This window comes from Heterocephalus glaber, unplaced genomic scaffold (assembly GCF_053883595.1).
Source record: "Heterocephalus glaber isolate CG9 unplaced genomic scaffold, H.glaber_assembly_v1.0 deba00001760, whole genome shotgun sequence".
NCBI classification, from domain to species: Eukaryota; Metazoa; Chordata; class Mammalia; order Rodentia; family Bathyergidae; genus Heterocephalus; species Heterocephalus glaber.
Genome location: NW_028258457.1, coordinates 592,877 through 608,092, shown reverse-complemented (window position 1 = coordinate 608,092; position 15,216 = coordinate 592,877). Strand labels below are relative to the sequence as shown.

At 58.0% G+C, this 15,216-nt stretch overlaps 1 protein-coding gene across 11 annotated transcripts in view; it reads right to left on the bottom strand.

The window, feature by feature from the left end:
* Nfix (nuclear factor I X) overlaps nucleotides 1-15,216 on the bottom strand; it is a 94,175-nt gene that overhangs the window by 11,212 nt on the left and 67,747 nt on the right. For 8 of the 11 annotated variants that reach the window (XM_087201503.1, XM_004872419.4, XM_087201501.1 and 5 more), the window contains exons 3-8: nucleotides 10,600-10,662; nucleotides 10,378-10,452; nucleotides 9,930-10,050; nucleotides 8,723-8,859; nucleotides 6,329-6,451; nucleotides 3,590-3,765 (exon numbers count right to left, since the gene is read on the bottom strand). In XM_087201503.1, coding sequence (XP_087057629.1) covers nucleotides 3,590-3,765; nucleotides 6,329-6,451; nucleotides 8,723-8,859; nucleotides 9,930-10,050; nucleotides 10,378-10,452; nucleotides 10,600-10,662 — 695 coding nt within the window. The remainder of the gene's footprint in view (nucleotides 1-3,589; nucleotides 3,766-6,328; nucleotides 6,452-8,722; nucleotides 8,860-9,929; nucleotides 10,051-10,377; nucleotides 10,453-10,599; nucleotides 10,663-15,216) is intronic. The other 3 variants (XM_087201506.1, XM_087201500.1, XM_087201505.1) reach the window with 1 other exon arrangement.

Below are 15,216 nucleotides of genomic sequence, written 5' to 3'. Positions count from 1 at the left end.
ACTATGACGAGATTCCCGTCTCCCCTCTGCAATGGGGAGCTCATCCACTCAGTGCCCTTGGCTCCCAGCCCCAGAACAGGTACTTCACTTATATTGTGTCTCAGCCTCCACCCACACCACAAGGTAGCAGTTTTCACCTGGGAGCAATGGTATCCCAGCCCTGCCAGGAGTGGCCGTCCCACCAGAGGGGCCTGGGGATACAACTGGCACCAAGTGGGTGGAAGCTGGAGAAGCACACAGTGCACAGGGTGGCCCTGGGACAAAGGGTCAGCAACCCAAAGATGAACCCCGCTGCCCCTGGGAAGCCCTGCCTTGCTCAAGAGAAGCTCTGTTCTACCCATTTCCCAATAGGGAGCGCTAAATGGTTCATCCAAAGTCACCCGGCTACACTGGCCAGCCTGGAATTCACAGCCATCTCTGTCAACATGAGATCCTAAGTGTTCTTCCCAACAGGTTCATCAGTCCTCTTCCCTAAGTGCAAATTGGGGTTCTTGGCCTCCCAGACCTTCCCCAGCTCAGACAGCACGGCAGTATCTGACGTGAGACCTTCTCAGCCCTCGTGTGGCGCCTGGATGCGCCCTCCCACCATCCACCCTTTGCTTGCCTTCCATCAGGCACTTCCCAGCCCACAAGGCCTGCTCAGAGAGTCTCTGGCCTGTTCTTCCCCGACACTGTGACCTCACTGGAGCAGGCACCCTCTAGGCTCCATGGGGCCAGCAGCAGCGTGTACCACTCCTGTCCCTCTGAACATGCGGCATCACCTCGCCTGTCCGGCTGCACTCTACAGTCACAGAGACTCACAGCTGACCCATTGTCCTTCTGCACCCTGGCTCTTCTGCTTGCAGTCCTTTGTCCCTAATGACGAGCACCTAAGCCTGACATGCACATCCTGTGCCTCTGACAAAGGCCCCTGTGCACGTCCTGGGCCAGAGATCTTCTGTGCTAGATGTCATTTTGGAAAGGGACACTGGTTCCAGGCAGCAGCAGGATCACAGAGCAGGGGTCCAGTTCCACAGGGAAGGCGCTGAGCTCCAAGCAGCACCCGCCTCCAGATGGCCTGTCATTCCCATCTCATCCTTCCCCCAGGGCAGGAGTCTGGGGAAAGATGGCTTGGCCTCTCTCCCTCCCAGCAAGGCCGCCCAAGCTCAGGTTTTCCAGGCAGCTCCTGCTGCCCCAGCATGCCCTCAGCCTCCATATTCTGAGCCCATCTGGCCCAGGAGTATCTACACCGATAACCCCACCAGATATGGTTAACCAACCTTTGCGGACTGGGACTGATTTACAACATTCTATTTCTAGACGTAACTTTCAGCCTGGCTGGATGTCTCAGCTCTAGGTGGGGTGCAAGTCAAGGTTTTGAGAATCTCAGGGTCTTCTGACTTCATGTTCCCTTACAACCTGGTCAGGTGACAGCTGGAAGTGCCCTGGAAGCTGCTCTACCTCCTCTCTGTCTTACAGGTGGAATACCTGGCTGTCTTGGTGGGTGGGCAAGACTGGGCTAGAAGCAACCCTCTTGCCTCCCAGTGTCCTGCTCTTCTATCAGGCTTTGGTTTCCCCACCCAGACCACAAGGCCTTCTGCTTTCTCACTATACTGCAAGCAGCTAGCTAGGCATCCCCTCTCTGCCCTTTGCATCTCCTCCCCAATGGTGCCCCACTTGGCCTTGGCCTTTACTGATGGGCTACGGGGATATCTGAGAACCCTTCTGTAACCACCTGTAGAATGTTTTTACGTATATATTTTCTGCAAAACTGCCTGTAACTCCAGATCCTCAAGAAGTTAGGAAGGTACTCCTCGAGGCCCTAGATCAGTGCCAGAGGCAGCAGCAAACCCACCCACCCCTGAACCTCAGACCTTGCCTCAGATCTGCTGAAACAGATACTCTGAGGCAGAGCACAGACACCTGTGTGGCAAGGCCTCCCGATGCCTCTGGGGATGCTCAGAGAACTTCCTCTAACAGTGGCCGAAGGACAAGCCTGACAGGCCTCTGCTCTCTCCATGGGTGCCAGCTGTCTCCACCCTGGGTCCCTACAGCAGGTCTCCTGCTGAGCCCTGACAAGCACAGAGGAGACCCAGAGAGGCAGCTCCCAGCCTGCTGCCTGCATCCCTGTCTGCAGTGTTCTGCAGGACTACAGGAGCCAGTAGTAGCCCCAGAGGAGAGCCTTCTAAGAGGCTGAGTCCTCACTCTCAAGCTGTCAAGTCAGAGGAGACACTGGGGACCCAATTGGGGCCCCTCTTCCTCAGGCCCTGCGCTTGCATCTTGCATGGCTCTTTGGACTAACTGGACCTTAGGCCTGACCTCCTTTGCCTCTGAGTGCCCCTGCATCTGTGGGCAGAAGTCCTAGCCTCTCTATTCCACACTCCTGACTGCAGGCCCTCTGGGGGGCCAGGACATGTGCCAGTGGCTCCCCTTGGATGCTGCTGCATCTCTGAAGGAAGCAGAGCAGTTGTTGGGGGACAGGTCTACTTTTGCCTACCCCTACACAATGTGCAGGGCTGGTCCAGAGTGATTCAAAAGGCCACCAGGGTGCTGAGGAGTGGCAGAGTCAGCAAGAGGAGACAGGAGGAAAGCGTGAGGGGGGAGAGCAGGCAGGAGGGAGGAGGACCAGCTTCTGTGATGAACAGAGAGCCAGGAGGCTGAGGGTGCCATCCCCAGTCACACAGCCAACACCCTTCCACGCAGAACGCATGGTGGCGGCGCCTGCGGAGTGGTAAAGGGGAGTCAGTGTCTCTGGTGACTCTGGCATGGGCTTGCAGTGTGCCATTCCCTACCCCAGCCCTGGAGTATCCTCTAGCCTACGTACTTCCCCAGCTGCACAACCTACAATTGTGCTCTGGCCCAGTGCAGTCTGCAGGGCCCAGTGTGTCCACCTAAGAACGCCTGTGGCCCACACCTTTGAGGGTAATTCCTTTTCTAGAGGCCCCAAGTTTCTCGTGATCTGTGACTGGGTCCTGGGGCCCATAGCAGAGACAGGTTCCACAGGGGCTGCAGTCTCCCCGGCTGCACCCAAAACCAAAGAGTCCTGGGAACCCTGTGTTAGAGGAGTCCTGCTAACAGAGGTCTCCGAGAGATGGTGGGATGGGGACCTCCTGTCTACATACACAGTGTTGTCATCTGGGACGGCCTTGCTCCCAGGACACACTGAAATCCAGAGACATCTGTGCTTGCTACGGATAGAGAGATACCTAGCGGGCGGAGACCAGGGGAACTGCCCACACCCGCAGTGCCCAGGACAGCCTCACACCACGGAGGACAAACAGCCCCAAATGTCTCCAGAGACGAGATGGCAAACTCTGGTCTATAGCCACCAAATCCTTGCATCCCTAAGGTCTGAGTGGGGTGTTGGGAGGTGGGGCCCAGGCCTGGGTTGGACAGATTCCAAGTTACTCGTGCCCACAGTCCATGCTGGACCCACCCTGGCTCAGTGCCCTCACTCCAGACCCAGAGCAGTCGAGATGTGCAGTGCTATTGGCCCCTGCTGCTTCAGCCCAGGTGGCTCCTGGCCTTGGCTGCTCCCTGTGAGCCCTGAGACAGACAGACAGACGTGGAGATGAGGCTTCGGTGGGGCTCTGAGGCCCTCCACACTCACCTGTCCAGTGGCCTGGCCCGAGCCATCAGAGCACACAAACTGCACAAACTCCTTCAGTGAGTCCTGACCGTGGTGGTGGTGGTAGCGGATGGTCGGGTGCGTAAAGTACGGGCTCGACTGCTGGATGATGGATGTGGAGGGGAAGTGCAGGGCAGAGGCTGTGGCCCGAGGGCTCCCTGTGCAAGGTGGGCCGGGAGAAAGAACAGAGATCAGGGCTGAGGCCTTGATGGCGCAGGACGGAAGAGAGGGCTGCTATGGGGGCTGGGGACCCCCAGGAAGGGGGCAATACACAGGAGCAGGGAGAGGAGGTGAGGTGTTGCTCTGCAGCACAAAGAAACCCTACTCATGGACATCTGGAAGATTTTAATGCAATCTTTAAAAGAGATCATCAAATTTGCAGTAGGGCTTGAGGGCCAGCTACTTATTTTCTGCAACTGGAGGTGGAACCCAGGTCCTCCCAATGCTAGGTAAGTGCTCTACCACTAAGCACACCCTCACCCCTTTTAAAAATTTTATTTTGAGGGCTGGGGACTTAGCTCAGTGGTTCTGCCACTTGCCTGGCAAACACAAGGTCCTGAGCTCAATCCCTAGCACCAAAAAAAAAACAACAGTTGTTCATAAAAATTTTGAGACAGTCTTACTAAATGGCCCAGGCTGGGCTTGAACTCCTACACTCAAGCAATCCTCCTGCCTCAGCCTCCTGAATAGCCTGAGTTAAAGGAGCATGCCACTATGTCCACCAGTCACTTGTCTTTTTTAGATCTGTTTATTTTTCCGTACCGGGGACCAAACTCAGGACCTTGTGCTTTCGAGACAGGTGAGGTGCCACTACGCTAAATCCCAGGCCTTACTTGTCTTTTTTGTTTGTTTTGTTTTATTTTTTGAGACAGGGTCTCACTATGCAGTTCAGGCTGGCCTTGATCTCACTATGTAGCCAAGCCTAGCCTGGAACTCAGAGATCCTCCTGCCTCAGCCTCCCAACAGCTGGGATTACAAGCCTGTGCCACCATGCCTGGCTAGTCACTTGTTCTTATGAATAAAATGTGATTGGAGCCAGGGCAAAGATTAGAGGGTGGCAGGGGAGACAGGTGAGGTAGAGTCTTGCAAGTACAGACTTGTATTATGTCTCCATATAAAACTGTGTAAAATGTTGTTTATTCATCATATCTTTTTTTGGAATTTTTTGGGGGAAATTTTTTTTTTTTTTTTTTTTGAGACAGGGTCTTGTTTTATAGCCCAGGGTGGCCTCGAACTTTGCAGTACTAGGCTGGCCTTGAACTTGTGGCAATCCTCCTGCCTCAGCCTCCAGAGTGCTGGGATTACACGTGTGCCCTATGGTGCCCGGCACTAGTACTGATTTATGAAAAGTGCATTAAATATGACTGGCTGAGTGGTAGAGCACTCGCTGAGCATGAGTGAGGCCCGGGTTCAATCCCCAGCACCAAAATATTTTTTTGTTAAAAAAGAGAGAATATAATATGACTTATCTTGCCCACTGAGTTTTTGGCACCCCTGATACCCTGGATCCAAGGGGAGCAACTCGCTCCCTGGCCTGGCCCAGATCTGGGGAGGGAGGACAGGGGCCCTGGCTTGGACACCCTGAGACTGCAGGCCGAGTGCCCAGCACACACACGTGCATCTGTCCAGGGCCAGCCAGGGTACACTCATCTGCCACCACACAGCACGTCGGCATGCTCAGCCCCTCACCCTCACATACGCGTCCTTGCTCATGCAATCCCACCCCGGTGCAGGCCTCAGCTCTTCCCTGAGTCCTCCCTTGCCTGTCTGTTTCTAATCAGCTTGCCTTGTTCTCGGTTTCATTAGGGGGCTGAGGAAACTTGGCTTCTCTCTGGAGTTCATAAAACTGAGTCAGAGCAGAGCAGCCTGCACCTCCCGCTGCCTGTGCAGGGCCTAGCTCCCCACCCCCACTTCGCAGCAGCCGCCACACCCTGCCCGGGCTCCTTGCTGCTGAGTTCCAGCCTGGAGGCCCTGAGGAGGAAGCCAGGAAATAAACATCCCTGCCCTGTGTCCTACAGAAGAGAAGCCCACGTTAGAGGCACAAGATGGGGAGAGAGGAGGGCAGAAGGGCAGGCCTCTGACCACCAGATCAGGGCTGGGAGGACAGCAGAAAGGTAGGGACAGGCTCCCTCATCCTCCTGCCTGGCCCCACCCCTGGGGAAGGCCTAGGTGCTCCTATCTGCCTTCTCACTGGAGACCTCGAAGGAGAGAGGGGCCCTCAAGGCAGCTCCTTTCCCCCTAGGCTGAGCCCAGAAGGTCCGGAAAAGGGCAGGGAATCCCAGAAGGCTGTGGCCAGGACGCACAGCAGAGCCACGCTCCTGAATAGTGCTCCTTTGCTCCCACCCTCACCTGGGCTCAGCCAGGTGCTGGAGGAGGAGAAAGAAGGAGGGCAGAGGCCTCCACACCCAGTGGCCAGCCTACAGGGGAAAGGGGCCTAGGCCTGAAGGCAGGTAAGGGAGGCTGGAGCTGCTGGTGAGCAGGAGGGATGCACACAGACATACACATACACATACACACACACACACACACACACACACACACACGCTCTGCATGCACTCACACATGGGAGTGAGAGGCAAGTGGGAGGGTGCTCAGCAGCAGGGGAGCAGCCCAAGGCCTGGTTCTCTCCAGCAGGCAGAGGGCCTGGTCTGCTCAGGGTCACCTCCCTGCACCCAGCCAGCAGCCTCCCGCACTGCCCCCCTCCGGGCCCCCAGTTCTCACCTGGTCTGACTCCAGCAAGCACAGGCAGCGGGTGGTGAGTGAAAGCCATGCGTGGGGAGCTGCCCTGAGAGGAGAGGGCACTGCAGAAGTCCAGCTTTCCTGACTTCTTTAGAGAAGCCGGGCCTGGGGGGAGGAAGCAGCAACATGGGCAGGTTTAGGCAGGCTGGGGTGGGTGGGGAGGGTGGGAAGCCAGCAGCTGTCCTTCTGTCCTTGGAGTCCCTGCCCTTGCCTCCCTGTGCACCTCTGACCCCTGTGCCTTAACTAGGTGCCTTCTAGGCCACGTGCTGGCCGGCCATGGCACTTCTGGCAAGAGAAGAACATGGTACCCTGACCCTCTAAGTACTGGGCAGGGGACGCGCAAGGGGCCCTTCCTCCCCTGACAAGCAGCTAAGGGAATAGCCGGAGATACAGGGCCAGCACTGTGGAAGGGTCAGGAGGAGCCCCAGGAAACCAGCTTGTTCCAGGTGTGGCAGGTAATAAGGGGCTGCAGGGACAGCCCAAGAGGCACAGGGGTCTGTGCCAAGGTGACCCTGCCAGGTATGCTGGTGGGAAGAAACTGTCACTCCCTTTCAGGATGGACAGCGCAGCCAGAGGCCCTCCGGAGGGAGACCATATCCAACAGGACAGCAGGAACAGGGCTGGAGGGATGGGGCAGGGGCGGCTGGGTGGGCCCTGGGCGCAGAGCCAGTGGGAAGGACTTCCCTGGCCAGGGCACTCGAGGCTAGGCTCTGCAAGGGTGCCACTCAGCAGGAGATGGGCATAGAGAAGGCCCTGCTTGAGCTCTCCCTCATGGGTTTGGGACTGCCAGCCACAGGCATTGCTGCCCAGTGAGCACAGCATCCAAAGGACGCTGGACAGAGCAGGGCTCCCAGTAGCAGATTCGCCTGGGGAGCCTTGAGACTGTGCCTGGCCCGGGAGGGGGCACAGGGAGCAGAGGCCAATCTCTAAAGCTGCTGTCTCTGAGAGACAAACAAGGGGTTTGGGTGGGCGCTGGAGGGGCTGCAGAGAAAGGAAGGAGAGCAAGAGCATCTTAACCGCAGAGAGGCGGGGGAAGGGCTCACTCCCAGCCGCCAGCAGAGGTGTTATCTGGCGGCAGCTGCGTGCCACCTGATAGCTGGCATGGTGGGGAGGGGGAGTACCCCACCAGCTGTGCACAGCTGTCCCTGCTGCCGCACAGCGCCTCTCCAGCTGTTCCCCATCCTGCAGCTGGGCTGCTTAATTGGCGATTTGTTGCAGCCCAGGGAAATGACAAGGTGGGGGTGTGCAAGAGGGTGTTGAGGGTGCCGAGCATGGTGGGATGCAGGGAGAAGCAGAAACAAGAGCAGGCACAAGAGCAGACAGCTGAGAAGGAAGAACCGGGAACTGGGAACAGCAGACTCCTTGGAAGGGGCCTTTGTGGACCAGCTTGAAGCCTCCTCCAGGAGCCAGTGGCACCCCAGTGGCAACCCTTGCAGAAGGGGGCACCTGCCTGAGGCCCTGGCCAGGACCTGGGCTCCAGATGCATCTCTCAGGCCTTTTCAGCACACTCTCTACCCACCTGAGGCTTATGCAGGGCCCTTCCCACAGAGATGTCCAGGGTCTGCAGTCTTGAGCCCTAGCCCTACCAGGTAAGGCCAAGGTGCCATCAGATCAGAGCCAGAGCCAGAGAATGACACCCCTTGCACAGCCACATGGGCAGCTCTGGACCCTCAGGCCCCAAGATCTACTCGCCCCAAACCCCTGCCTCTAATGTGTCAGGCAGGGGCCTCTCCCTGCAGATAGCTGCCTCACACACATGCATGCACACACACACATACATGGGCACACTCACTCTCTTCCTCAGGGGCTCTCAACTGGGCCCATCCCCTTGGTCAGCAATGGGTGGGCTCAGCAGGAGGGAGCTGCTCAGAGGGGCCTGAAAGGTCTGAACTGGCTTCCTCTAGATCTTCAGAACCTCTGCCCTTTGCTAGCTTCCCTGACTGGTCTGAAAACAGCTCCACCCCTTCCTCACTGGGCACTGAGCTTCCCTGCAAACCTGTACTCTTGAAGGTGGCTGTTCTCAGCCAGGACAGTTCTGTTGCTGAGCAGTGCTCCACAGTGTCGGGAGGCATTTCTGGTGGTCCAGATAAGGGGCACATGTGTAGTACTGGCATTTGTAGATAGTACACCTTATAGAGCACAGGGTTGTCCCCACCACAGAGAATGGCAAGGCCTCAAATACCACAGTGCCCAGGCTGAGGAAAGAAAACTCTAAACCACCAGGACGCCAGGACCCAAGAAAAGGAGGCTGAGGCAGAGTGAAGAGGAGGCCACAGCCGAGGGGCACCGCTCCCTCGGGGCCCCCTCCACGCCCACTCCCGCCCCCTTCAGCCTAGGTGGCCTCCTGAGCAGAGAAAGGCCCCAAGGAGCCCGTACCTGCATCCACGTCATTGGGCCACCCGCTGGACTGGCTGCTGCCAGCTGCAGGGGAGCGGCCTGTCCCAGGATAGAACACGTCGTCCACGGGGCTCTCCATCTCACTGTCATCGATGGACTTGGGGCGCTTGGTGGTGCTGGTGGAGGAAGAGAGGGTGAGACGGGCCGAAGCCCAGGCTGAGGAGCTGCACATACACGGACAGCCCTCCATGGGGAGCAGGAGGCATCACCCGGCAGCATCTGGGAGCCACCAGATGCCAATTCCAAGACCACCCCATGCCCCTCAGGCCTAAGCTGCTGGTTCCTCCTCGAGGACCTTGGGGTCCATGGAAGGGCTGCACAGAAGTGGCCAACACCTGCTGCCCCCTCAGCCTCACCCACTCACTCTTACAGTCATCAAGACAGAGTACTTTAGTGAGGAGTGGGCATGGTGGTGCATGCCTGTAATCCCAGCTACTCGGGAGGCTGAGGCAAGAAGATCGTAAATTCAAGGACAATCTAGGCAAATTAGCAAGACCCTGTCTGAAAATAAAATAAAAACAAGTCTGGACTGTAGCTCAGGGTTAGTGTGCTTGCCTAGTATTTGAAAGACCCTGGGTTCAATCTACAACACCACAATAATAAAAGAGAGAGAAAGAGAGAGAGAGACTATTTTAGTGTAAAAAATTTTAAAAATCAAAACAAATACAAAAAAAGTCGCAATGAACAAAAACATCCCAATTTGAAAAAGGCCAGGACTCAACCCTCTGCGGCAGGGCTGGCCCCCTGGGCCAGCTGCCTCCAGCTCCCAGCCTCTGCTCTCCATGCCACAGCCACTGCTGCTGGAAGGAGCTTTCCAGAACACCTATGCCCAGGATACCCTGCTTCAGACACTCCCAAGGTTCCCACCGTCATGTCCCAGATCTCCCAGATGAGGCTCTCTGTGAGGTGCCCCATACCCCATCCAGTTCTCACCATGAGGGAGGCTGCCTAGAACACCTGCCCCAGGCCTGTGCCAGTCCCCAGGTCTTGGGGCTCAGACACAACCTCTCCAAAAGCAGGGCCTTGGATCCCCCCTTCCAGGCATAACCATGCTCATGTGGGTTTGTGTCGCCAAGGTCAAGTGCAATGAGACAGCACAAGACAGCATGAAGCAGGAAGTTCAGGGGGAGGCTGAGCAGGTTGCGCTATGATGCGCGGCAGGCAGACAGGAGGTGTGGGGGCTCACCTGGTGGAAGGAGGGGAGGTGATGGACCGCCGCCCCAGGGTCACCTGGTTTATGTTGTAGTAGCTGGGACTCTCCAGGTCTGCCAGTGAGAAGTTGGGCCCTGATGCTGTTGCAACAGGGGCTGGGAAAAGGAGAGGCTGATGAGGTCTGGAAGGAGCCAAAGGTCCCACGGGGCCCACGTGGCAGCCACAAGCAGCTCCCCAGGAGCCAATGGGGGGGGGCAGAAGGTGCACTGTCTGGGCCACTGAGGGTCACGTGACTCCTTTTCCCATTGGAGCATCCAAATGTAGAGATAGGGCTCTCTGGGTGGCTCTGCCCCACCAACTGGGGCCCGGGAAACTCTTCTGCCTTGTCCCCTGCTCCAAGGCCTCATCAGCACTCCCCCAGGAGGTCCAAATCCCACCTCCTCACCCTAGTCCCAGCCCTCAGCCCAGAAGAAAAGACTCACTCTGTGATACTCTCACCAGCTCCGTCACGTTCCAGACCCCGGAAGTCACAAAACAGTCCTGGAAACTGAGGTGCCCTAAAAGGAAAGAGGGCTCATGAGCAGAGGCCAGGTTGAGGGCTGCCTGCTGCTTCCCCATGCTCTCCCCTGCTCTGACCCAAAGAGGGGTGTGGGGCAGGGGACTTGAGAGCAGGTAGGGTGGGGTGGAGGAGGAGGGGCACTGACCGTTGGGCAGTGGTTTGATGTCCGCATCTCCTTGCTGGTTTGAACTATCTGATTGTCCCGATTCTGCAGGAGACAAAAAGAGGATGATGGTGAGGAACGAAGCATGGCACCGACACTAGCCAAGCAACTTCCCCTTGGGCCTGTGTAGAAAGGTGGGTGTCCTGGCCTACAGACCCTCACCCAGCCCCTTCCGGACCACAGCCAGCTGGGGCAACCAAAACAGCGGCAGGACAATCTGCACAGGCCCATTCAGGTTTCAGCCTCTGCCCTGTGCACTGCAGGGCATTTGCCAGTACCCTTGGTCGCCACCCACAAGATGCCAGTAGCACCCCAGCTGTGACAGCCCAACGGCCTCCAGACACTGCCCACTGTGTCCTGAGGAACAATCACCCGAGGGTGAGCAGCACTGGCCAAGAATCAGAAGCAAAGAAGGCGGTCGGGAGAAAGCCCAGCGACTGCACTGTCCGAAGCTGGGTGGAACCAAGGGTGCCCCTTCCCACCCAGCTCAAGTCCCAAGAGGGGCATCTCCCTCCCTAACTCTATCACTTAAAGCCATGCCATGGACCTTCGCCTCCCCCTCCTCACCTATCTGCCAGAAGGCAGTGCCTGGCAACCCAGAGGGGGGTGTGCCCTGCCGCCACCGGCCCTATGCCAGCCTGTCTGGGCTGCCTCATGCCCCAGTGCCACAGCTGCTTGGAGGGAGCCCCAGACAAGGGCCCATTGTACGGTGGGAGCTCTCGAAGGCTGGGGGCAGGGAGGAGTGTGTGTGTGAATATTTTGCTAAGCTTGGGAAAGCCCCCCACCCCCACCCCAGGTCCTTAGAGCTCTGTGTGCCAGGGGCATGACGGGGACCTCCAGAATGCCTGCCCAGGCACGACAGCTGGTGGGGGGTTAGGGCAAGCTGTGTGTCAGGGGAGGCAGGCCTTGGTATAGAATCGCTGCTCAAAGGACAGGGAGGTGGATCTGAGCACCATGTCTTGGTGTGGACCAGGGCCTGGCCCAGCTACTTGAGAGCCCCTGGGCAGCGCTGCCTCCAGAATCTCCCTACACCCCCTACCCCAGGGAGGATGGGCATGGAGTGGGCTGGCATAATAGCAGCCCAGCCAGCACTCGCTGCTGTAAGAGCAAAGGCCCTGCCACCTCTGGGGCTTGTCGTTCTGGCCAACACTGGCTGTCTGCCTCTGTGTGCGGGGTAGAAAAGGGTGATGGTTTGGAGCCCATCTCCCCATCCTTTACCTTGTTCAAATTGTTACATTCCAGAACAAAACAATACATGTTTTTTGGGGGATACCAGGGATCAAACTCGGATCCTTGCGCTTGCAAGGCAGGTGGCAGAACCACTGAGCTAAATCCCCGGCCCAAAAAACAATACATCTTTTAACAAATCAAAAAACCAGAGGCTGATAACGAAAGCGGTTTGGGGTGCACCCTTCCATACCTCCCACCAGGGCCTGGGAAGCTGGTCCCACCCAGAGCCATCTCCTTGCTGGTGGCATTTCCTGCTATGGACGGAGCCCTGGGACACCCCCAACCTCCTTTTCCTCTTCCTTGCAGGCCCCTGGCAGGGCTACAAAGGGCAGAACGAGGGCCTCTCAGGGCCCACATCACACAGGTGTGGACATCCCCATTACATCCCACAACTGGCCCTTTCCTGGCTCTGCAGGTCTGATGCAAGCCCCAGCCCACCCAGTGGCAGACAGTCCACTGAGCCTCTTCGGACCCTGGCAAGGGCATGAAGCCTGTGGTCTCTGCCACAGACCTCGGCCATCTATAACCAGCTTGGCCCCCACAGAGCACTGAGCCCTCCGGGCCTGGTCTATGTGGTGAGCATGGGGGGCTCCCTGCCCCTGCAGAAGGCTGAGTGGAGAGGGAGAGCTGCGTGAGAGTGCCTGGCTGTGGGTGCACACGCGCACACCAGCTGAGGGACAGAATGAGGAGAAAGAACCCGACAAAGAGATGGAGGTGGGCCAGCGACAGAGGCAGAGACAAATGGGCTCCAGGAGAGCACGACAGACAGGAAACCCTTCTATACCAGTCCATGGCCTGGAAGGATGCTGCTGTTATTACCATCAACTCCAAGGAACGAAGCGTCCAGGAGTGGCGCAGGCCAGGCCGGCCACGCGCCTCCAGGCGCTGCTCGGGGCGCTGCTGGCAGCCATCTTAGCCCTTGGCAGCCATCTTATGGCTGCCGGCCCCGCCAGCGTCCCCACAGCGCGCTCAGCCTGCTTTAGGACAAAAGGCAGAAATGCCTGGAAGCTGGGCCCAGGCAGGGGCAGAGGGGCCAGTCCTGTGGTCCAGACAGCTGTGGCCAGGGCCTGTTGATCTGTCTGAGCCACGGCCCTCACCCTTCTGGCCACACAGTGCAGAGAACAGGGAGGTTCAGAACAAGGGGCTAGGGACACCACATCTCTGCTCATAGGCAGCTCAAGCCCTCACAAGCCAAGCCCTGGGGCTCTACCAATTCAGCAAGCACAGATCCTTGCCTAATATTGCCACGGTGCTTTGGGACAGTAAGGGCCCTGAACACCCTGTTTCTCAGGGACGCGTCCTGGATGGACAGGGGAATGGACTTGCAGGATCTGGGTAGGATGAAGGGATACCCTGCCCACCTAGAGCAAGGCTGCTGGGCCAGCTTCCTCCACAATGGATGCTCTGGGCAGTCTGCAGGACTCAAGGTACCACACTGTAGAGTGTCCTTGTCTGGGCTCCCTGAGTGATAGGTGATGGCACAACCCTGGGACTCTGGACAAAGGAGGAAGGCCCCTTTATAACACCCTCCCCAGGCCCCGCCTCATGGCGGCTGGCTTTTATCTGGCAGAATGGGGCTTATCAGAGCCACCAGCTGAACAAACACACAAATCCACGGTTAGTGAGAAAAAACACTCTGCCTGAACTCTTTATCTCCTGTTCGCAGGCCCCGTGCACTGCCCACTGCCAACAGGCAGGCAGAGACCTGCGGCAGCCAGCAATGGGGGCTCCAGGCTGTGCACATGGCAGAGGTGGAGGCCCGGCTCCACAACCTCACCTTCTCCACGCTCCAGGTCTCTGCCGCTCCCTCCCCTCCTTGCCCCTGGCCTGGGTGGCTCTCCCCTGGCATTGCCTGCCCGGTGGGTATGCATGAGTGAGTCCCTGCCCACACGGAGCCCCCCTCCCTGTCTGCTCTCTCACCGGGGCCTCACAATGGGCCAGTTGGTGGCCTATGGGCCAGCAAAGGGGCAGGGACAGTGCTGGCTGGTGCAAAGCAGGCAAGTGAGGGCTCTGTCTCCTGTCCTCTCCTGCCCGGTGTGCACCCAGGGCTATCTCTGCTTCCCCTAGCAGCTTCTCACTGCACCTTCTCTCTACCCCTGCCATCAGAGCAGTGAGAGCACTGGCAGTCACCCCCAGTTTGGGGACACCAATCCCAGCCCCTCCCTGCATCCACTCTCTTCAGAGACCAGAGCTCCAGGCACTTTCTGCAAATAGGAGATGGGACAGAAGGGTCCCCACCATCTGCTTGGGCCCAAGACAACTCAATGATCCCCTCTACCAAGCGCTGAGGACCAGAGCTCCTCTTGTGCACTAAGCTGCACCCACTCAGCCCACCAGACACAGTCGACCAAGGACTAAGCCCAGCCACCATGTCTGACAGATGCCCTGGACCTGGACAGCAGGCACCTGAGTCCCCACCTCTGGCCACGTTTGGGGAAGGAGAGTACCCTGGAGGCCACAGCTCATCCTGATATTGCTGGGGTCAGCCTGGCTGCCTCGCAAGCACGGAGCTCTGCTGACTCTCCCCCTGGAAGCTGCCGCTCCTGCCTTCCATACCTCCGAGGCGTGGCTGCCCCATCTGTGCTTCTAGTTACACTGCAGGCTTCTGGAGGGAGGGTCAAGAAGGGGCAGGTGGGGCCAGGGATTTGGCTCAGTGGTGCTGCCGCCTGCCTCACAAGTGCAAGGTCCTGAGTTTGATCCCCGGCACCAAAACAAAAAAAGAAGGGGCAGGTGATAAATCTGGACTCCACGGAACAGGCCTCTGAGGTGGGACTGGGCCCCAGGTTCCTGACCCACCCCTTATCCCCTCCCACAGCACAGCCACTCCTCTGTATGATGATTCATGTACCGCAGGCGTCCATCCGGCAGTGCCTACACCAGGGCCAGGCCCAGCTGAGAACGGGTAGGACGGACTGCTCCCTTCCTCAGGCTCTTGGTGCCCCCAGAATAGCCATGAAGGCCCCCTAAGGCTGCCCTTCCCATCCCCACCCCAGCCCCACCCCCACTGTGGGCTCTGCTCTCTCAGCAACCCCCCCTCCCTGCCTTATACTTCTTGTATCCAGATCTTGCCCTTTCCCTCTGGACTCCCAGCTCTGGCCTCCCCTCCTGTCCTGCTTTTTCCTTCACTTCACCCTCCTACAGCCTCCTCAGGGGCATCTGCCTGTTGGCATGCATGTGTGCATCTGTGTATTTTCAGGGGAGGCTCCAGCCACCAGGAGTAGCTGGGCGCTGCCCATATACCCCAGCTGATCACATGTTTCTGATACATGTGTTTCCCAGCCGAAGATGGGGCTGTATTTATGGCTCCCACTAGGTGAGGGAGGAATTCCTGCTCACTGCAGTGAGCACTCTCCTTGGTTCCCACACACT